The 25,053-nt window shown below is 35.2% G+C and overlaps 1 protein-coding gene across 3 annotated transcripts in view; it reads left to right on the top strand.

Moving 5' to 3' along the window:
* Positions 1–25,053, top strand: part of LOC150106324 (M-phase inducer phosphatase-like) — a 349,715-nt gene that overhangs the window by 128,807 nt on the left and 195,855 nt on the right. For all 3 annotated transcript variants that reach the window (XM_090392364.1, XM_090392361.1, XM_090392362.1), the window contains exons 5-6: positions 3,386–3,458; positions 22,670–22,840. In XM_090392364.1, coding sequence (XP_090248490.1) covers positions 3,386–3,458; positions 22,670–22,840 — 244 coding nt within the window. The remainder of the gene's footprint in view (positions 1–3,385; positions 3,459–22,669; positions 22,841–25,053) is intronic.

The following is a 25,053-nucleotide window of genomic DNA, read 5'->3' as shown; positions in this document are numbered from 1 at the left end:
ATTTATGCAAAAGCTGGAGAAGATAAATACCTGGAGATCCATCTTAGTGGTGAATGATTTTACAGTGGACTATCTGAATATGAGAGAGGTGCATTGTTGCAGGTATAAAGTTTCACCCAAATAGTCTCAGTGATTGAAACCTGCACCATTTAACTACTGTTTAAACAGGCGACAAGTTTTTTTGCATTTGGTCTTTTATAGGCATATTTGGATTTTTACACATGCCCTGTGGTGTATTCTGAGTCTGGAACAGAATGTTTTGATAGGAGTAGTTTTCATAGGATTATTTACATTTTTTGTGTGGATTAGGAAATTCAAACAGTAATTGGATTGAAAGGCATTCAGAGAAGAAATCATGGAAGTCATCCCATTTAGTATCATTACATTACCAAATGATATGAGATTGAAAATACTTAGATAGATTATCCATAGAAATGGAATCTTTTGATAAGGTCTGATCAGTTACCAAGGAGAGAGAGAGAGTTTATATCTATATTTGAAGGAAAGCTGATTAAGAAAAGCTCCAGGGTGTTGAAATGGTGATAAGGATTAACCAGTATTCTCGTAGATAGGTAGGTGGACAATTTGTGTTTAGGTCCCTACTGATTGCAAATGTTTGGGTCTCTTTCAGCTTGATTAGTGGAGTTAGAGAAAGGAAACCAGTTTGATATGTGATTATCATTTGGCAGTAGTTATTAGAATCTGCCATTGTGGTAGCTTCTAATAATTAGTGCTAATAACTGACATAGTAATTTACTGAACGAAATTAACATTAGAATTTTTTTAAAATGTGATTAATGTTGGAAAGAAATATAAAACCGGTATTATAAATAAATGCAAATTGGTCAGTTTCCTCATCAAGGCCTTTGAAAACATGGGCTGAGAAAATGCAGCTAATGAATTTCAGCATAAGTATTTTTACTGTCAGAATACTAGTATTAATTGAACTGCATAATTTACACAACTTATTCTTTTTCAACATTGTGCTTTTTTTTTTTCCCTGAGAATTGAAACTGATTAAAAAAAATTGAAAAGTTTGGCGTTGTTTTCTAGAATGAATTAAACCTTTAAGATATTGTAATGTAATTTGGAAAGGATTTAAGAATACATTTTTTCTTTAATACAAAGGTTGATTCCTTGTTTTTCTTTTTTCTGAATAGAGCACTGATGTTGGATAATAGAATAACTAAGGCAATGTGTGCCAGTTTAAAATATATATATATATATACACACACAGTAAAACCACAAAGTTACGCTGTAGGTGGGACCAACAAAAAGCGCGTAAGTCTAATTCGCATAACTCGGGGTATAATTTTACATGTAATTTATATTATATATACAAACATACAATTGGGAGCAAAGGTTTTCAAAAACACCTATATTTTTTAAGAAATATAATCATAATTGTAGTTTTTCGTACATAAAAAAAAGAAAGTTATTTCGATGTCGATGTTTTCATAAAATCTAATAGATTCGTCTGACGGCATAATGTCTTTTTCTTGTCATGTTAAATTTCTTCATAGCAAGCTAATGATTTTTTTATTCCTTGCCTTGTGGCTACAGTTCATTCCTCATTTGAATCTATGTCCTTCAAAATCTGTAAACCTTTCTTTTATGATTGTTCTTACTGTGGATAGTGCTTGTTCACAGCATGTGCGACACTGGTGAATGCGGCCGGCGCCTGAAAGATATGACTAGTGGTGAAGTGGGATGGGAATATATACATATAAGAAACCATGTAACTCCGGATTCGCATAATTCGCGGTATGACTGTGTGTGTGTATATATATATATCATAATCAACCACAATACCAGTCCAGCAGTTTACATGATTAATATCCACAAAAATTTTAACATATTGAACCAAGAATTTTGAGAGATATTTGGGGTGGGATATATGAAGCTCTTCATAGCTTAGTCATCAGTGTTCTCTAGTTGGTAAGGCCTGAGTGAATCTTTAAGGACCTATCATCTTAAGGTGAGTTTGCTTGTCTAATACTAGGTTAACAGGTTTTTCCTTTCCTGAATGTGGGTATTCCCTCCTTTTTAAAAAACTGGCCAAGAATGCATGATTAAGAAACAAAAGTACATATATAAGCTAGTATGGACCAGTCTCTGATCAGTGTTCTTGGACTACTTCAGGTTTCATGTAATAATAAAATGAATATAACAAAATGGAACTTGAAACGCACCAACTCAGGCCAATTCTGAATTGGCATGATATCTTAAAAAAGAATAAGGTGGGGGGGGGGACACAGAGCAGGACCAAAATGTAGATGGTCTGTTACAGGTAAGAGGTAACATAAGGTGGAAACTAAATCCGAACAAATCAACTCACAAATAATAACCAGCTATGAAAAAAATTGTTGGTAAGAGAGTAGATGTGGCAGTTATATTGTATTATTATAACATCTCATTCCTTGAGAGTGTACAGTATTTGTTGTTCTGGTTGTTTGAGTGGCTTGCACTTCATTTCAACAGCCAATAAACCACCATAGATTTGAATCTCACTTAGGACACTGACCTGCAAGAGTAGTATGTAAATTTCGTTGCCCAGTGCAAGCCTGCCATGCTGTTTATTGAAGGCCTGAAATGACTTAAGTTTTGTGTTTGGTTCTGAATCATGTGAAAATACATTAAAGAAAAGTAAAATACTTTGCCTACCCATGGTACCGATATACCGTAGTTCTGATGTGGTTTGAAAAGTTCCATATTTGGCTCTCGATCATGTAAAAATAAATTAAAGTAAAAAAAAAAACTTTGCCTACTCACGGTGTAGTTGACAACCTTTTTGTAGATGGGAGTGAAAAAAAAAATGACATGGTTATGTTGACCTGAAATTAATATTAATTGTTAGTTAAACATTTCCATTTAAGGTAATGAACAGGTAATCATCGGTTATTTAAAATGTATATACATTAAGGGTCAAAGCTGTAAGCAAACCAAGTATAATGAAACGGGTTGGCTATATATGAACTCAGTTACTAGTTATTTGCCATAATTTAAGTATAATCATTATCAGTATAATGTAATTTAGCTGATCTGAATACACAATACTGAAACAAACATACAGAATCAGAATTAACTTACAATTAAATCATAGTTGATTTTTGTTATCTTGTGTGAGACCAATTGGAAGCTGTGAAATGACTTGGAAAAAAGTATAGTTTGATGTCCCAAGCAGGATTACTGGAATATTTAACACGTTGCTGAATACATGTGCAATAGATTTCCAACTTTCCTCAGTGTGTGTAATTTTATTTCTTTTGTGTACTCTAATAATTAATTCACTTGTTTTTTTTCTTTTTTCACAAAATAATGGTGTGTGTGTCAAGCTTAACCAAAACAATAGTTTAAAAAAAAATCTTTTTTTTTTTTTTTTTAGATTATTGAGAAAAAATTGTGAATCGGATTCCTCTACAAGTTCCCAGATTAGTAAAAGGAGCTATACCTATCCAGTATGTAATTTAATACTTTATTATTATGCATAATATTATAATTTCTCATATTTTTTCAATAAGAAACTTATAGAAAATCGTGTAATTTCTTATCAAGAGATGTTTTGTAATATTAGACAATGAGGCTTATTTGTACCTATTTCTGCAAAATGTTTTACTAAGGAAGCAATAAATAAATATTATTTTTTAACTCATTAGCAAAGGAAAAAGCCAGGTCTTGTTTGAGGGTCTAAACAAAGTAGTGAAGTGATTGCTAGGCATGTAAGAATGTTCTGGGAAAGAGAAACATGAATTGTTCATGGGCTTATAAGACTTCTAAGGTTATCCTGAAATTCTTGAAAGATCTTATATAAAGAGCATTAGTAATCTGAAAGAACAAAAAACAAACTTTTAGTTCTGCAGTTCTCTATAGTTTTGCATACCCTTTTATGCAGTTATCAAGGAATTGTGCTGAGCAACTTGTGTATTTTATCTAAGGTAATGTTCTCGATCTTTCATGAACATTGATCAGACTTGATGTAGGATGATGCCTTGCATTTTCTGACCACTCCATCTGAGCCACCTGTTTGTAGTGGGGGGGGAACTCCCGGTGCTGGTTCTAGCTAGTTTATTCTTTTTACTATCCTGTCCTCCAGACCATCATATCACTGGACTCCACTGCCTCTCCACCATGTTAGCTTTGCAGTGCAACCCATAGACATCCAAGGTGGTGGGTATTCTCCCACTACCTTGGCTTCTGTTTCAGCAAGACTGGCAGTGCTGAATGCCTGGCCAAAGCCAGTTGGCTAGTGAACTTGTCTGCAAGGGTCAGCAGTGTTACAGTTAGTCTCCTTCTCCATGGTCTGTAGTGGGTGGGGAGCTCTGAATGCTCTGAATCAGACATCTCATGAGAATGAATAGTTTATCAGTCACTCAAACCCCCCCCCCCCCCATTCAAGTTGGGAAACCTTGGTATCTTCAATAGACAGCCAGAGTAAGAAACAAGCATCAGAAGGTGCAACAAATACGTTACTGTTCTTAATCCTACATTCAACAGGGGAACATCTACATTGAAGACATACCAGTGTTCTCCATCTACAAGGAAGGGTTGGCGAGATATCCAAAATATCCCCCATATTTTGCATTCAGGAGATATGGGCAAGGCACCAATAACAGTTCTCCTCAATTAACTTTAAATAAACATTTTTGGAGGCATAATATCAGTCAGACCTAGATCTTCTCATTGAGAAAATCTGCACTGAACTTAAGGACTAGGGAGTGATAGTCATCAACCAGATGACTCTCGCACTGCTGTCTCTGCCCAGTGTGGCAGTAAAGATCATGTGAATAAAGACTGCAAGAGCAAAACACCAAATAGTCTAACAAATTTATTTGTTTAACGACTTTGGCAGTTAGACTATATATATTGAATGTGAGATTATGAGATCTTAAATCCAAGGACAAAGTAGATATTGTTCATACATATTGAGTGTGAGATTGAGATCTCGAATCAAAGGCAAAGCAGATGTTTATATTCCCTGCTTATATATCCTTACTTTAAAATAGTCGTGGCTTAATTATAAATCTCATAAACTTCTATCTTATGCAGGGTTGAATTTTTTTAGGATATTGCATTGATATCAGTTCAATGTGCTGTTCACAAACCATTTAAGTCAAAAGGAATTATTTACAGAAAATGGTTCACATATATACACACTGTCATTATAATACTCTTGCTAGTCTCAATTCCTTCTAAGCTAATTCACAATCTAGCATAACATTAACTGAATATAAGGCATGTCTTGTTTAAACCAAATTCAACATTAATATACATTATCTCATAAACAGATACTTGACATACATTCTTGTTTGGTATTATAGCTACATACAATTCTTGTTCAGCACACAGTCTTTCACATTAACATTTTGTTCACACGTAAGTCTTCTTTTTATTTCCGCTTGCTGACTTGTTCCTGTTTTCCTGATAAAGTTCTTCCTTGTCCGAGTTGTCAATTATGCCGTTGCTCTAGGACCTTTAATATGATGGCGATGTGCAGTTCCTTCCTTTCGAGATGATTGGCACAATATTTCTCATGTGGAAACTGGACCAGGTAGAAGACTCTTCACTCACATGGCTTCTCTTCCAATTCCCAACAACAAATCTTGCATGATGGTGGACCCAGGTAAAAGAAGGTTTAGAAAACCCTAAGACAAATGACGCTTCTCTTTCAACTTCTGGCAGCAAACTTGGTGCGATGGGGACTCAGGTAAGAGAAGACCTAAAAAAAATCCTTAGACCAAATTCCTTTCCCATGACTTGCCTTATATAGGCCCTGACCTTTGGGCATGCTGACATCATTCTTTGCACGTCTCTCGAATTCTCTATCATTGCAATTGTCACATATTGGCCTTTGGACATGATGACATCATCTGTTGCGCTTGGAAATTTCCATCTATGGCAATTCTCAGAATTCTTCACTAATCTTTGCATTGGACTTAACATTATTTTTACTTATTGGACTTAACTGATTTATCATTACCTTATAGACTTACATGATGAAAATCATGCGGCACATTATTTTAACAAAGGTACAATTCAGTATTATTACAGAAAAGATTATTTCAGTCAAAAAATGAACACTGCTCTAAGTACATTCTCCTAAACAAAACAAGTAAAAAAGAACAGAAGTTACAAAGTCACATATTATGAGAGATTTTACAAAGGCTTAATTTTAAAAAAAAAAAATTTCCCTCCTTTCTTTCCCATGCTCCAAATATTCTTGTCTTATAGGTTTTAAACTTATTCTGTTACATTCATGGACTTTCCCCTGTTTTGTTGTTTGGGTGCCTCATTTACTTGGTCTACTTTAATGTCTTGAATTTGTTTGTCCTCCTGGGTATTTATTTGGGCAACTTCCACATTATTATCTTTATGACTCTCAATCATAATTTCTTCTTGAAAGAACTTACATATGGCATAATTTATGGATAACTTTCCTTCATCCACTGAATTTTCCAATTTTACGCTGTCAACTACTCGGTCTTCTTTCTTACCCTTTATTTATCATTTCCTTTTCGATAACCCTTTTCTGTCCTATCTTAGAGCATTTAATAGACTCCTGTGATGTGTGCTTATTTGGGTTATATTCTACCCCAAAAAAGAGAATCTGTGCCTTCTAAAAAAAGTTACAGGGAAAACTGGCATTTCCTTAAGAAATCCAAGCCAAGAATTACTTAACATTTGGATTTGAAGTTTCAGGGAGAATAATCAACTCTTGAGAAATGCTTAAGGGAAAACATTGCATGCTAAGCAATACATTTATCTTCTTTGACGTGCAAACCTGTCCCAGAGATGTCTGTCATCTTGATGAGCTCATTTAATTGAACAATATCGTCAGGAATTAGGTTTCTAATCTTGACATATAGTGACCAAGACATGACAGACCATGTACTGTTCAAGGCCTCATGTTATTTCTGCACTACTAAGTTGACTACATTCTATTATTTCTATTGAATTTCAATTAAATCTGCTGGTTTGATTATTTGGTAAGTCACTATCTTCTAAAACAATATTTGAATCATACCTTATTACCTTTCCTTATAGTCTAACCTTTTCTGTCTATAACAATCCTTAGCTATATACCCTATTTTGTTACAGTTATAGCATTTAGGTGGAGGTTTTTCTTTCATTACTTCCCTGCTCGTAGTTTTACTAGACGATTTAGTCATTGTATTACAAGAGTTATTTGCTTTAAGCTCTTCTAACATTTTGATTAATCTCTCTTGCCTAATGTATTCCTTTAGTGATTCTGGTTCTAGAAAATGTACTGATTTAGTTTTAGAATTAACATCTAAACTAACATCTCTGTTGTGATCAACATCTTCAACACATTTCTTGCTATTTCTCTCAATTTTGATTGACTTACCTTTCTGAATCTCATTTTTTTAACTTTACAGTTAATGTTACTCACAGTGACACTACTTTGTTCTAAAGCATGCATCTGTTTGGGAATTTAGGACTAATGAATGTCTCCAAGTCTTTCTTCCCTTTTTCTAAGTTGGTAACTGTCGTGACGTGTTCTCTTGACGTTCGAATCCGCCATCTTGCTAAAAGTCACTTTCATAAAATAAAGGGAAACTAATTGCAAATTAATCACTGATCTAAGGGTAGAGAAATTTCTATTATACTGCACCACTCTATCCTTAGATAAGTCTATATGAATTAGTAGGATCAATTCAAAATTAGTTAGCAGTCTTTTCATTCATTCAGGCTGAAGTATTTATTTTCTTTCTGGGATTCCCGCTAGATTCGAATTTTTGTGAACGGTGCAGTAAAAAGAAATTCAGGCAAACACAATATTTAAATTAACAAACAAAACATTTAATATATGGTATATAACAAATACATGAATTTTACTTCTAAATATGACAACTCAGTCAAGTTAGTACATCAGATCAAATCATTCACATTAATTCAATCTTCCAAACTTTCACATACAAATTCTTAGCTTCTGGGTTATAAGGTTTTTACACTTAAATGAATATAACTGAACATTCAATCTATTTAGTTTTCACACATTTTTCAGTCATGCTACAAGTTCAAAATATTACAGGATCTAATAGTTGAAAATATCCTTCAAACAATTCTTATCTCCAACTCTCAATCACGAAGGGTTTCCACAGTTAAAGTTAACAATTCACTATGATAGACCTTACCGGAAATGGTTCCTAGAACATCTATTATGTTGTGAGCAAACTTCTGGAATTCACTTATCACACTTAAAGAATAAAAACACATTTACAAAACTTATCCGCAGTTATACTTAAAGCACTATCAATTACGCTTCAGAATTCTTGACATCAATTAGGGCACTTCAACTATCGTTATTACCACTCATAAATTAATTAAAACACTGAGGTTCTCTTTAGGGCAAATCGGTAATAAACTGCAATACTAGATCAGCTGGGTTTATTCAGAATTCTTCCTTGAATGTTCAGCTTTTTACTTTATCCGATTGTAGCTTTAAATTTCCTTCTATTACTACTGCTGATTTCAATTTCATCCAACTATAAAATTCGTTACGTTCTTGCTCACTTATAAAAATTATCCACTTAACTTCTACCCTAAGAACCTTTTATTTACTTCTATTTCTCTAGTTTATCCCCTTGCTACTTTTTACTTCCAAAATTCCGTTCCGACTCTTACTATTTCTCCTCTTATTTTGCCCACGCTCCCTTCACTCGCGCTCGTTTATTTCACGCGTCTCTATGACAACCGATAAACGTAAACATTCTCGCGAATGTTACATTAGGCTATACAACTACATTCAGTTATTACATAATGTTAAACTTTCACAAAAAGAATAAATAGAATATTTGCATTTCAATAAGTGCATAGTTAAATTACAAATACAAGTTCTTATAATATTGACATAACAATAAATAAAATAACTTAATAATATTTAATACAGAACCTCTTTATCATTAACACTTTCTTTTGATTAAATAATTAAAAACTTGATATAATCGAGGCAGTTATATGATATCAATTATAATTTATGTTATTTACATTAAATAATATTTACAAATATAGTTCTTGTGACGGAAATTCATGTTGGATTCTGAATCAAATAACGTTCATTCTATTTTCTACATAATTAGAATCCAACATTAACATTCACCTAGACTCTTAACCTTTCTCTTGTAGGCCACCTCTTTCAATTTGTCCTACTCTAAATTGATAGAATATAGACCATTCTAGGTTCAATCTTTCATCTATTGTAGTAATCTGATATGGTTTCCTTATTTTCCTGAAAGCATTCATGTAATTTCCATAAATTCGGACTTGCATCTCTTTAGAATATTCGGCTATAATGTACTATTAAATTTTGTATAATCTAACATATCTTGCAAGATAGGCAAAGTATTCAAGAACATCTTAGCCTTACTCACTAATTTATTTCTAAGTTTTTCCGCCAAATTAAAATAAGGTTCTATGTTTTCATGGTCTACTCCTAAAAACGACAGAATTACAACATTAGGGTTTGCGGTTCTATAGAACTCTGTCTTCTATTATATTATAATTTACCAAAGTCACAATGACCTTCTATATCCATAATTTCTTAAAGTACAAAACTAATACCTTTTACGCAACTCACTGATACTGATGTCAAAACGATCTCAATCCAACATTAATTTTACTCTATCTCTATTATACCTTATCCTGTCGACTGTGTCATTTTCTTAGACAACATGCTGTATTCTATTTTGCATACTTCTACTACCCTCCTTTGTCTTTGTTTTCTCCTTACTGATAATGAGTGGTTGGCTGCTTTAACTCTTGACTGCTGCCATTTAATTATTTCTACTATATCTTATTTCTCACGCTCTATAGTCTAACAAATTTATTTGTTTAACGACTGCACCAGTTAGACCATATATTGAGCGTGAGATTATAAGATCTTAAACCAAAGACTAAGCAGCTAATGCTTATATTCCCCGCTTATATTATTCTTACTCTAAACTAGGCTTGGCTCAAATATAATTCATATAAACTTCTATCTTATGCAGGTTCAAATTTTTAGGATAGTGCATTGACAGAATCAGTCCAGTGTGTTGTTCACAGACCATTTAATTAAGTCAAAAGGAATTATTTGCGGAATGATTCACATGTATACACAATGTTCTTACAATACTCATGCTAGTCTCAGTTCCTTCTAATCTGACCTTAGTTCTAAGCTAATTCACAATCTAGCAAAGCCTAATTCAACATTAATATACAATATCATAGACACAACATACATTCTTGTTCAGCACAGTCTTTCACGTTGTTCATCACATGTAAATCTTCTTGTCTTTCTTTCTATTTGCTGACTCATTCCTGTTTTCCCACTAACTTTCTTCCTTGTTGGGGTTGTCGACTATGCCTTGCGGAATTATATAGCCATTTCCCTCCGAGACGAATGACACAATATTTCTTACGTGGCGATGTACCCAGGTAGAAGAGTTGGAACACTCAACACTTCGCTTTAGATTTCTGACAGCGATTCGAACGTGATGGCGGTCAACTTCCATCATGAGAGATTTTACAATATCAGAATAGGATTTCCTTGATGTCGATAAGGATGTGTCGAGAGCGTAAAGATCGTGGAGTGACATGCATGATACAGAAGATAATAAAATAAACAAAATGGTCTGACGTATCACATGTATTAAATTTTTTCAAGAGAAAAATGTGGATATTGGCCTTCATTATTCTTCTCAAATCAGTTTATAAACATAAGCCTTCAACCTCTCTGAAATCTGATTTCCTACAGTCTTATGGCTTTACAAAACCATAAGACCGTAGGAAATTCTTATGATGGAACTGTCCTAGATTTTGAAGAATATCCAAAATATCAAGGTTCTTCTGCAGTAAATTAGGCCTGTCTGTTTTTGTAACTGCAGCAGTCATTTAAAACCTAGTTAGGACCTTGTAAAGGTTCAGTTCATGCTATGATCATGAACATCTGGTTTAAGTTTTCTTTGACGGCGAAATGGCACATCTTGGAGATATGGTATATTAAAAGATGTCTATAATCTAGGTATTGGGAGGTGTCTTCCTGTTTTTATTTTAAAAAAAAAACAAAAAAAACTTTAAAACTTTCTCAGTTCAGGATTCAGTTTTTCACTCTTCATATAGACCCTTAGTTAAGGATGAGACAAACTTATTCCAGCATTAACAGAAGCTAAGTTCTTAGGACTCATTTTTAACAGATTTCAACATTTCTTGAATGCATTCATCAACCAAGTGCAAGTGCCTTAAATAGCTTTAGCATTAAAATGTCAACTTGTGAAATCAACATGTAGAGCACTGCATAGTGTGGGAGGAACTGCTCAGTCTAGCATTTATCATTTTATCCTTTATGCTTCTGCAAGGGAGCGTGTTCTATGATTGTTGGATCATGTCCATAAGTACTGTTTGCAACTAGCTACTTGTGCATTTTCCAAATTGCCTATTGAAAGTCTTTGTGGCGAAGGAAATGGACCACCTCTATCGTTTCAGTAGGAAACAGTTGTCTCTTAACTGTGGCCTAAAAAAAAAAATAGCCTCTTCTTAAACATTCTAGTCAGAAGTTTAGTATTAATAATGACAGAATTACAAAGACTGACTGCTATTCACTTGTTTGGTGTGCATGTGAAAGAGAACATCATATTTTTCCTTCATGGCAGGTTTTCACTTCATGCAGCTTCCTGCAGCTGTTTAATGTGCACAGAGTGGAGCACTTTAATTTCTTATCTATCCATACCAATCAATCAAGATCTGAGAGTTCTGTTCATTGTATTATTAACTTTCTTTGTCTCCAGTCAGATTCCATTTGAATGAATGACTACACTACTGAGATGCATGCCATCAAACTTGTCCTTGTAAACATTAACAAAACTGCTACCAAAAACGACTGATTTACAAAGACTCTTTCAGTTCTTTAAGTCAACCTTCTCTCCTGCACACAATCCACATCCAGTGCTTTATGATGTTCTAGAATTATTATATTAAATGACGCCCCTTAATTTTAATGTTTAGTTGTGTTCGATAATTCCAGCCTTGTTACAATTAAAGGAAATGAAAATACAGATGAGCCAATTTCAGGTGGTATAGTCTCTTAAACAGAATGGGACAGGAAAAAAAAGCAGAACAAGCATTCTCTGCCAGGTTGACAGCAAAAAGACCCAGGGGAAGACCAAGATATACGTGGATTGATACTGTAAAGCAGGCGTTCCCAACCCTATGCCCGTGGGCACCATGGCGCCCGTCGACCAATTTGTGTGTGCCCGCCGCTGTTCAACCGTGTGCCGTATAGTTTGAAATAATCACATGCACATCACACAATTCATGGCATGCTATGACGCATGCGTTAATGACATATGGTGAGTATTAAATGCATACAATGTAAAGTAGACGGGCATTCGAAGTTGTTCATTATCTGTTGCTAGTTATGCACATAATTTTAACGGTGTCTTATACATAAACTTTTGAAATATTTTGATTTTTAATCCTAAAATGAGTGAATCAAGTAAAAGACAATGAACCTATAATTTTACCACTGACTGGGAGCAAACATATTGTTTTGTTAATTTTAAAGATAATTGTGTTTGTTGTGCAACAGTAGCGTTGCAATCCCGAAAAAATAGATGGCGCCCGTCACTCTACCGGTATTTTAGAATGTGCTCTAGGAAACAAAAAGGTTGGGAATCCCTGCTGTAAAGAGTACCTTAGAAGACAGAAATATAAGATCTGATAAAGTTGGAGTCTTTGACAGGTAACAGGTTGATTTGGATGAAAATTGTTGATAGGAAGTTAGTAATGATGTAAATTATTACTAACTTTACATCATTACTAACTTCCTAGTAAGTAAGTAATGATGTAAATTCTTCATGTAGTACTATCATATTATCCTATATAATAATGTGGGATAATATGATATCCTATATTATCATATAGGATATCATGATATTCCTGTCAGGATATAATGAATTTCTGACTTGTACCCTTGAGGGTACATGTCAGGAATTTGATGATAATGACTAAATTAAAAACTCTTGCTTCTCATTCAATTTACACAGCAGACAGAGACGTGCTAAAAATTATCAGCGATTTCAAAGCAGACTTCATAAGAATGAAATGCAATAAACTTACTCTTGCTCAACTGGCAGTCATGAATTTTGGTTCCTTGCTAAGACTTTTGGGTGCAACTTCTGTCCTTCACTGTTGCCACCTCTCTTGCATCCTGATGGTACTATAGTAACCTCACCCAGGGAAATAACAAACCTCTTGGCATCAATTTTTTCTGCAAACATCCTAATGGATAACCTCACTGACTTTTGGAAAAAGCAATTTAACTCTTGCATTGTTTGAGGCTTATAAATAAAGTATGTGGGGGGGGGGGGGGGGTCTTTGAAAACTATGAACTCAGTGTGGAAAAAATTATGGCCTGAGTGTGTGACAAGCACAACTTTTGAAGGTTTTCTTGCAGAGCTAGCAGAATCTGTGGTTGATGAAATTGTACCTGGGCATATCCATGGGATTCGAAGTGGACAATTCTGATAGAGGAATTGGTAGAAGATCATCAAAGAGAGCTTACCACTGAGGGGGCTGAAAGAACTGCAAAAGGAGCAATTTTTTACAATTTTTTTTCAGAGGAGAAGGGGGCCAGTAAGGGAACCATTTCCACTGCTAAAATTAAAAATAGTCCACCCATAAAATGAGAGAGAAGAGCAGTGACACCTGAGTGGGCAATTACCCAGCATTTTATACAAGGTGACTCACCTACAACAATAATTTCCTCCCTTCACCTCCCCATATATCTTCAGTAAAGGTAAGATTCATGTTATATTCTTATTTTTATTAAAAAAAATCAGCGAGCAACCTTTATTCCACTATAAGGAATAAGTGAAGCTGTTTTAGCCCTATCTAACTTTTGGAGAATGAGTGGGCAGTTCAATCTCCACAGGTAACCAATCTGAGATAGCTGGCCTAAGGCTATCACTAATTAAGTGGCACACAGTGAAGAGACAGCTAACAATTGTTTCCATCTCTTGGTACCTAACCCTAACACAATATTTTTTTAATGTCTGAAAATAGTGTGGTTTCTATAATCGATTTTCTTGAGTTTCCAAAAAAACCTGTTCCCCCCCCCCCCCCCACGATTGACCAATTTGTCAAAAATAGGCTTGGAAAAAGTTCTTCTAGTCGGTGACTAGAATCAAAATCAAACTCATTATGCTCTTTCTTCAGGCAGTTCAGCACTGTGGAGCGTAAACCCCACTGAGCTACATAGGCTTTATTCTATTTTTTTATTTTAATTATGATAATAGGTGAAAATTTTTTACGTGGAATGGATTTATTTATTTTACATTAATTAATCACTAATAGTTTCCCATTACGAACTTTTCATTATACGAGGGTGGTCTGAAAAGTTCCTGGCCTTGACCATAGATGGCAACACTATTGGCAAGTTTTTTTGTTTTTTTTTTCTAAGTTGGTACATTTGTCATAAGCATCCATGTGAAATTGCAAGTCATTCTATCAATTAGTTTGTTTTATACAGCTGTCTGAAGCAAAATTGCTGCCTGTATTCCTTGAAATGGATAAAATTAATTGTGGAAGAAGGTTTAACGCCAAAGTAAATTCATTCAAAGTTCATAAACGTTTATGGGCACTCTTCTCCTGTGTTTTCGACAATTAAGAAATGGGCTGCTGAGTACTTAGCCGTACCATCCTTGAAGATGATCCATGTGAAGGACGTCCAAAAAGTGTAACAACAACAGAAATCATTGATCGAGTGCACGATATCTTATTGGATGACTGGTGAGTCAAAGTGCGTGAAATTATTGAGAACTATAGGCATTTCAAAAGAACATAAAGTATATATTTTGCGCAAGATGGGTACCGCGCTTGCTCACAGCAGATCAAAAATGCACTCGCATGACAATCACTGAACAGTGCTTGGCGTGTTTTAACAAGAATAAAACTGATTTTGTGCATCGATTTATTACTATAGGGATTCACCATTACACACCAGAATTCAAACAGCAGTCAAAATATTGGACAGAAGCCCGTTGTTCAGCACCAAAGAAGACAGAGTCGGTTCCATCAGCAGGAAAGGTCATGGCATCGGTGTTTTGTGATGGGATGCTAAAGTCATTTTGTTTATTAATTATCTTGAAAAGGGTAAAACAATAACTGGAGAATATTATTCCAATCTTTTAACCAGACTAGACGAAAAAATTCGTGAGAAAAGACCCGGTTTGCAGAAGGAAAAATCATCTTTCATCAGGACAATGCACCTGCCCACAAAGGTGTTTTGGCAGTGGGAAATTAAGGGATCTGCACTGAATTATTGGAACATCCATCTTACCCATGATTTGGCTTCCTCTGACTTTTATCTCTTCCCAAAACTAAAACTCTTTCTGGTCAGCGTTTTTCTTCTAATCGACAGATGATTTCAGCTGTAGTGGGGTATTTTACCGATCTTACTGAGAACCACTACAGGGACAGGATAATGGCACTGGAGCATTGCTGGAATAAATGTAATGAATTAAGGGAGATTATGTTAGAAAATAAAATTAAGTTTGAAATAAATTCATTTTTTTCATTGTTAGGCTGAGAACTTTTGAAACCAACCTTGTTTGAACAGCCTTGTGGAACGAATTAAGTTCATAAAATGAGGTTTTACTACAGTCTTCATTCATCTTCCTCATTCAGTAAACTCTGCAGTACTCAAATGTTTCAGCAACTAGTGAGTTCAACACTGACCTCCTGAACATCCTCAAATGGGTTGAAGACAACTTAGTAAATTTCAATGCCAAAAAAAACTCAAACCTACCTTATTACCTGAAAGAAAAATCATAATAACTCATCCCCTCTCGTATTTGATACTGTCCAAGTTTCCTTTCAAGATCAAATTTCTCTTCTTGTGTCGGCTCTCACATCCAGTTTATCCTGGTACACAAACATATTACTTACATAGACTCTGAACAGCTTAGTGTTCTTTTATGTTTTAAACATTACTTCTCTTTCACTCAACCCATAATACTTTATAAGTGTCTGATCCATCCAACTTTGGAGTACCATTCCCACATTTGGGATGGAGCATCCAATATCTCCCTCAGAATTCTTTGTGATATTCAGAAGAAGGCAATCCACTTAATAGATAACCCTTCCCTCACATATTCCCTTCACTCACTTTATTATAGGCTATCTGTTTCAGCTCTGTACCTTTTCTATAGGTACAGGACATTCAGAGGAGGAGCAGTTCCCCATGACATTGTTCCTCCTCTGAATTATCTTCTACCATTCCTCCATTATCTTCTAACCATTTAAGAATTAGAGCAGCCACTGGCCAACACCCATAGACTGTCCAGCTCTGAGCACACTGAATTAATTTCTCATCTGCTGTTTTCCATCTACCTCTATTCTTTAGAGCAATCTCCCCACTGAGTATAACCTCCCTCTTTAAGATACAGGCTACATTTACTCTTTAATCACTTGCCCACATGTCACTATATGGTTATAGTTCTTATGACCTTATCATGTAATAACTGAGCTCTGGAGCCTCCATAGTTCTGTCATCAGTGTCAATTCCTTATGGAAAGATATATGAATTAAACTTGTATCCAATAATGTGGAGAATCTTTATTAGGCCTTTCAGGTGGAGGAGAGGTAGCCTGGGTTTTTCCTGTGAAAAACTTTGCCAGTAAGAGAATAATTTACACTGGTATATAAAAGCTAAGGACAAATATTTTTATCTGTATAGGAAAACATTTTCATGACTACATTTTAATGTTGACGTAAGTGCAACCATGCTAATAAATTATATTACACAAAATAGAAAATTCATACAAATTAAATTGCAATCCATGTTTAGAAAAAGTTAGTTCCTAAGGATGTAGTAGGAATTAACAGAAAACCATGTTGAGAGAAGGTCAAAGCTGTATAACTGAGAGGAGACCTCCACATAGTCTTTAAAGGAATGCGGAGAACGAACCAGGACTTCTGACCTAATGTCCAATCCTCGCCTTCTCGTGGTGCACCCTGTTGGGTATCTACCTGAATACTGAACGAACAAGGATGGGCTGACAATTTGAGATTTAGTCGACCAAATTGTATTCTTATTGGCTTAAACCAAAATACATAATGATGGTACAACATGACAAAATTTTATGACGGCTGGTTGCTCGGTTAAACAAGGTCCCCGTTGTTTTTGGCACGGAACCAGGGTGAACAGCGAAAAGGCAGTTACTGGAAAAAACCCTAAAACACACCCCAAATCAATATCACCAGAGCTCAAGATCGGTACTATCAACATAAGAAGCCTGAATGGCAAAGAAATGGAGCTAGCTGAGGAATTAGATGAGTACCAGATCGACATAATAGGGGTGACTGAAACAAAAAAGAAAAAAACTGGTGAGATCTTTCTGTGTAAGAAATACAGAATGTTATATTCCAGCAATGACAATCAAGGAAAAGAAGGAGTAGCCATAGTATTCAACACTAAATATGAGGCTAATCTTCTTGAATGGCAGTCAGTCTGAAGTAGAGTGGTGTGGGAAAGTGGACAATGGGACTTATTTGTGCCTATCATCCCACAAAAGATTCTATTAAGGTAAAAGTTGAGGAATTTTTTGAGGCTCTAGAGAAAGCTACAGACTCAATGAAAAAGGAAAATTTGGTCCTTGTTGGGGATATAAATAGCAGAGTAGGAAGTGATTGTCAGACATACAAAAATATTTTGGGAAAATTTGGAGAAAATTGCAAAGGTAATAATAATGGCAAATACCTGTTGGATTTCTGCTCAGGACATGGACTGGTTATTACTAACACCATGTTCCAACATAAGAATGTGCACAAATTCACATGGAGAGAAGAGGCAAGAAATAAGAAAAGTCTCATTGACTATGTTATTGTGGAAAGTGATTTTCCTCCCTGATGCAGGACACCAGAGTGTACACAGGATTTGAAATTGGAAGTGATCACTATTTAGTCTTGAGTAGGATAAAATTAAATTTCATACTGAAAGGAATAACATGTAAGAAAGTTTTAAAGCAAATAAAAGTGGAGCAGCTCTCAGATGTGAACTCTAGACTAAAATACACAAAGATTATTGAGGAAAAAATGAAAGAGTTTGAGAACAGGAACCAAACCTTGAAGAAAACCCTGATCGATTCAGCTAGAGAGGTATGTGGTGAGGTTGTCTGCAAAGATAGAAAAATCAGAACTCCATGGTGGACACAGAAAGTAAAAGAGGCAGTAAAGTAAAAGAAGAAAGCATATCAAAAATCCCTCCAAATAAGTCAGCTTTTGTGCTTAGAGAATACAGATACAAATGTTAGAAAGCTAAACACTCTATAAAACTAGCTAAACAAAAGTCATGGGACGTATGGACAGACTTGTGTGTTCGTCGAACATGTTGTTTATTATTTTAACGGTATAATAGAACACAGGAACTAAGTAAATAATTCATTTATTAACTTGATGCTGATATTTTGCTGGTATTATAACCAGCACCTTCAGAGCACAATAACACCGTTTGTCACAATACGCGAAACTAAAACAACATGGTGTACTTAAACAAAATTGTAGCAGCAACACAAAGACTAGAGTCCTGATTTTGGCGCCCTCTATCTGAAAAAAAAAAAAAAAACGCTATCACATATTACTAGAGTCCTAGAAAAGTGCTAGTTTTTTCTTAATATGACTGTCTCCCAGATCTTCGGCAAGTTAATACAGCCATATTTGTTGAGATTTGGAGTGTGTTTTAGGGCTTCTGTCGCCTCTAAGAACAATCTCTCTGATTTATATGGGTTTCTGTGTAGTACTTTTGTGTTTTTCCAGTTGATCCTGTGTGCAGGGGTATCCAGAGCATGGTCTGCTAGGCCCGACTGCCCATAATGATATTTCCGGATGTATCGTTTGTGTTCGCTGATGCGGATATTCACAGTTCTTCCTGTTTGACCGTAGTAGGCTTGATTGCATGAGCAGGGTACTTGGTAGACTCCTGGATGCGATAAAGGAGGAATGCTGTCCTTGGGTGAGCGGATGAGGGTGGCTAATTTGCTACATGGTCTGAATGTAGTGCGTAGTTTATGTTTATTGAGAATTCTTGAGATCTTTTCGGATGTGCCTTTAATGTAACGGATGGTGACTGTTTTGTTGTAGTTCTCTGTGGTGGATGGTGGGAGGGGTTTCTTAGGAGTGTTTAGTATTTTGTTTATTTTTTGTGGATTGTAGCCGTTGGCCAAGAAGGTGTGGCGTAAGTGAGTCAGTTCAGCAGTAAGAGCCTTGTCATTTGAACAGATTGCTCTTGCTCTATGGGTTAGCGTTTTTAATATGCCATATTGTTGAGAAGGATGATGGTCTGATTGTTTGTGTAAGTATCTGCCTGTATGTGTGGGTTTTCTGAAAACTGAAAATGATAAGGAACCATCTGGGAGACGTGTGATGAGTGTATCCAGGAAGGGCAGACAGTTGTTGGCTTCCAGTTCCATAGTAAAGTGGATTATTGGATGTTGGCTATTTAAATGTGCTAAGAATGTTTTCAATGTCTCAGGGCCATGTGGCCAAATAGCAAGCACATCATCAACATAGCGTAGCCAAAGTGTTGGTTTGAGAGTGGCTGTGTTGATTGCTTGTTTTTCCAGGTGTTCGATGTAAAAGTTGGCTAGGGGGGGGAGAAAGGGGGGAGCCCATGGCTGTCCCATCAATTTGTTTGTATATTTTCCCTTTCCATGTGAAATATCCTGCATGTATTGTGAATTTGAATAGTTCAAATATATCAGGGGGGAAGTGTGACTTCAGTAGATGGAGGGTTTCTATTAGTGGTACATTTGTGAATAGTGAAGTGATGTCAAAGCTTACTATTAAGTGAGCTTTTTAGGGTGAGGTGTTGTAAGATGCTTTTTAGGTGTGCTGAATTTTTGATAAAGGAGGGAGAATTGTTAGTGAGAGTGGCTAGTAGCTTCGCTAAATGTCTAGCCAGTTTGTATGTGGGATTATTTATACTGTCCACAATTGGGCGTATCTACTGGATTGATATGGTACAAAGTTCCTTAGACGATAGAAATATAAGATCTGATAATGTTGGAGTCTTGACAAGTAACAGACTGATTTGGAGGAAAATTGTAGATAGGAAGTTAGTGATGATGTAAATTTTTCATGTAGTATTATCATATCCTGTAATGATTCCTGAAAAAATTCCTGTCATGTACCCTTGAGGGTACATGGCAGGAATTTGATGATGATGATATATCCAACCTGAATTGCCGTGCAGCTCTCACAATGCTGTACCATGCTTAACACCAAGATTCAGGAGTTCTTGAAGCATACTAGTTCGCTCATTCAAAGGAAGGATAATTTTGAGCAGGAACCTTTTGTGTCCCAAACGTGTTCTATTGGGTTGAGGCCTGGGGATCATGTTAGCCAATTGATTAAATTAATATCCTTGGTCTCCAGAAGTATCTACACTGCTCATGTACGATGTTGCATGGCGTTGTCATCCATAAGTGAATTCTTTGTTTGCAGCACCATGGAAAAATTAAACATGACATTAAATAACTTCATTACAGTATCATTCACCAGGCATATTTCCTTTTTCCTGCACTTGTAGCTCAGTGCATTTAAGTATGCCTCCCCCACAACGCTTATCCCTTTCAAAAAATTCTTGCAATGGTAAGCAGTACTGCTTTCTCTCCAGATCAAGTGTCATCTAGAATCAAAGGAAAGACTAAAATGATTCATCTGTAAAGAGTACATTATCCTGTTGGGGTCATGTCTAGTTTGTATGGATACAACACTACTGAAAACTTGCTCTACAATGAGAAGTGGATAAAGGGGTATAGACTAAGCCTTTGGGCTTAGGCCTTGTTGTCACAGACTTTTTGCAACAGTTTGTTGAGATATTTGTGTACCTATGCTTGAATGGAACTGACTTGCTGTGGTGCATAGATTGTTTTGCTGTTATAACAAAAATTGGCTTCATGTTCTGTGATGACCTCTTATCAATCGTCTGGAACACATTCCATTGGTTTGAAATGCTATATGAGATTCCAAACTCAGCAATATCAGTACAGGTATCCCTAGATTAACGCAGTTAATTAATCCCTGATGTTATGGCGTATATCAAAATCGCGTTAATCAAATCTAATAATCAATGGTAAAAATTACAATTCGTTCATCATCGATTACTGTATTAATAATTCGTTTTATATGGTACTCTTTTAGGAAAGATAAAAAATGAATTCAAAGAAATGTATAATAAATACTTGTACCTACATTATTTACTGCAATTTTTTTATCAAAAGAAGTTATCAAGAGTCGTTTGAACAGATTTAATTTTTTTCTGATCGGCATAAATTCTACGATAAAGCAAAATGACTTTAGACCTCGGCTAACAAGCAATAAAACATAAAGAAAAAACACTGCAAATATAATTCATGATGATACCAATTAAGTGGATATTGAATCCAACATTATTTCATAGCCTAATATAGAAACTACAAGAGTTTCGTGCCAAATATATAGAAACTAAAAGTTTCGGTGGATGCCAGCATAAGCAACCTTATGAGCGACTCGTAGTAAAGGTGGAGTAAGCTCCAGATCACTTTCCTTAGTATTTTTCATAATGTAAAGCACATCTACTAGAGGACATGTATGATAAATAAGCCTTTGTCTCTCTATTTCAGTAATACATGATGGTTTATTTATTTTCAGTTACAATCTAGAAATTATTGAACAAAGAATAAAAAACTAAACCATACTATACTGACATCGGAGGTCACGGTATCTCTCAGATAGAATTTACTGTCAAATATCACAGACATTTACATGACATCTGTTAAACCAAACTGACAGCAAAAAAACAGTGCGGAATATTACTCGTAACATAAGAATGCACAGCTACTCATGACCTCCAAGCTATACATCTGAATTGTGTGTAAGAATATTTATATTAAACATTTTGCATGTATCTGTCAGATCATGCAAAATCTGATTAGACCTTTAACCCTGCAGAGCTGCGAGCTCTGCAGGGTTAAAGGCGCGTTAATCAAAACTCTTGCCACGTGTATCAAGGGATTGCCGCAGTTAATTTCGGCGTGTTAATCATATCCCGCGTTAAGCAAGGGATACCTGTAATTCTGTGACCTTGAATCTTTCCAATAATTCTTCTCCATGTGAAATCAACCAGATTATGTTTTGAGAGATTACAAAGCATTGAAGTATGCAACTTTATTCCTTCATGAAAAGCTTCCTTCAAACACAGTTCGTTTAGCACGGCCTTTTGCTTTGTTGAGTGCTACCACATGACCCCTTTTGCACGTAATTTGAAATTTTGAATGTGTATCCACTTTCTGCTTGAAATCGTTAGTCATTCAAATTCCCACAAGCTGATTCATCTGAATTTGTACTTGTAATCTTCAGAAATGGTGTTAATCCTTCTGTTTTGGACACCAGTGTACTTTGATTGACATAATAGACCGTATAGACAGGGATGCCTCTCTTTCCTATCATAACATGCATTCTATATGAACGAAGCTTTTTTTTTAGGCTGTTAATAGGTGATTGAGTGTGACATATTATGGGGAAATGAACAATTTAAGAAATAGTTATTTTACATAACTTGTTAGTGGTGTTTTTTTAAGCATATCAAACTGGAAAATTACTTATTTCTCTTTCGTGTTTTTTTTTTTCCCCCAAGGCTGTTTATGTGAAAGACAAAGAGAATATTCCAAATAATTTTGCTGAAGGAATTCTTTCAGAGAGCCATGAAATTAAAAAGAACAAAGGTATTGATGGGTACAGTGATTCAGATTCCCAAGATAGTGGTTACAGTGGTGGTGGTGGTGGTACTTTCAGTCTCCAAGAGAAGGTAAGGAACATTAGTTTGTGTCATTCAGCACAGTTGAAAATACCGAAATTACTCATTATTGGCGGATATTTTTTTTTTAAGTTTTATAATTTCTTCTGCTAATCCATCATTATTGCTCATCTAGATTTTGGCACAAAGTTATTTTCATCTCTTTGTTAACTTAAATATCACATCCGCTTCATATACCTGCTGATACCATTCTTTTTAGTGCAACTCGCCAAAATTTGTATTCTTTGTGTATTGCATCAAATGCTGGCCTGGTATGCTGAGTGGATAGCATACTACTCTCCAACCAAAAGGTCATGGGCATGTAAAAGCCTGCCCTGGATGTGTTTGTATAGCTTCTTGAGTTAATAAGGCTTTTTTTTTTTTTTTTTTTTTTTTTTTTTTTTTTTTTTTTTTTTTTTTTTTTTAAGAAAGAAATGGAGCTCTGAAGTATCAGAGGATGACATTTTGTTAGTCTCAGATTATGTAGTAGCATACTATGCCTACGGAAGGTTTAATTTTATCGTAATACAAACTGAGACTGCTATTTCACTCTGAAATAGTATTATGAAATGTTCTATATTTTAAACCATAAATAACATGCCATATTAAAAAAAAAAAAAAAAAAATGCTTTGACAGTCTCATAGAAATTAAATTATATTTTCATTCCATATTCACCATTCTTTATTTAAATCAGATTGTAGCTAGAACATTGACTTAAAGACAACTTTAACTGAAACTCTGAGTTTCTTTCTCTATTACTGCATGTTGCATTTTCCCATCTAATCGTTTCTTCATTAAAATAAGCAGAAATTGCTTGCATCATTTTGACTCACCCTGTATATGTACATACACGCACATGCTCATGTTAATGGAAACTGCATCACCTTACATAAATTTAGTTTTTAGTACTTAAATGATCATTTTCATTGGTTTATCATTAGATATTTCATTGTATTGCATCATCTATCATTCCCACAGGTTTCTGTATGATGTAATAGTTGCTGCTGTTGCATCAGATTTTTTAGCTATAAATAGACAGCAAGAGCTAGTTTTTGTATTTTTGTGATGAGATCACTATGGCTAGTTAACCTTTGACAGTTGCTTCCATCATGAAATTGATTTTGTTAACGTCAAGCTGTAATAAAGGCAAGAGGAGGACCCACAAAGTATTAAACAGCAAAAAGGGAATTTTTTGCTTTGAACGTTAGTAAAACTGTGTAGGTGAACTTAATTTTGATTTCATATCTTGTACTAAAAAGAGCCAAATATTAATCAAAAATAAAAATGTTATATTACCATCATTATCTGGTTTTGGGGTTAGATGTTTGGAGAAAATGTTTTGTGAGAGTGTGGTAGTGCAAAACTTAGGAAGAGAGAAATCAAGCATGTGTCTGGCCACCCCTGTGATAAATTAGCATGTGTCAACATGATAATACAGTAATGATTATGTAATGTTGAATGGAATTTCACAGTTCACCAGTTTTAATGACTAAATAAGGAATTGACAACGTAGATAAGAATATAAATTAAATTACACTTTAATAAATATTTCCGATATTTCGGCAACATCACATTACCATATTTAAAAGGAACTTTTACAAAAAAAGGCACGTGCACGTAGGCACTACAACACAGTAACTGAGAATGAAGTGATGAAGCTATTGTTCTCTTAAAAGTCCTGATGATGCCCCCTAGCAGGCTAAGTAGGTGTTCTTGGGCGTTGGGCTGAAGGTCTGCTGATGTAAGCTTCCCAAATTTGGGGCAGTCTCATACATCCAAATTTGTTGAGGTTTGGAGAGTTTCTTAAGGCTGAGGCTGATTCCATGATTAGTCTTCTGGCCTTCCCCTGTTCTGTTCCACAAAGAACAGAACAGGGGAAGGTACAGTCAAGTACCTTCTTTCTCAACCCACTACTACCCATACATGCTACTAATGTACTATAGGGGTTGATAAACCAACCTCTCGTGTACAGGCTAAAAAAAAAACTGTTTTGCAAAAGTTTTCTGGGCATCCTGCAGTATGTCTTTTCCAGATCTACGAAACTTAAGTGGAAATCCTTGTTCAGGATTTCTATTTAAATTTTATATTCCCATGATTTCTCATTTTGTCATAAATTGACATTCTCTATCTGTTGTTTACCTGGCTTGTTCTTTGAGTTTCTTTTCCACAATTATTCTTATCCACTTTTCAAGTGTGCTTACATAAATTTTGCATGGAACAGATA

Source organism: Typopeltis vanoorti, chromosome 5 (genome assembly GCF_054136105.1).
Source record: "Typopeltis vanoorti isolate ZY-2024b chromosome 5, IOZ_Tvanoo_1.0, whole genome shotgun sequence".
NCBI lineage: Eukaryota > Metazoa > Arthropoda > Arachnida > Uropygi > Thelyphonidae > Typopeltis > Typopeltis vanoorti.
This window is presented reverse-complemented; position numbering and strand designations above follow the sequence as displayed.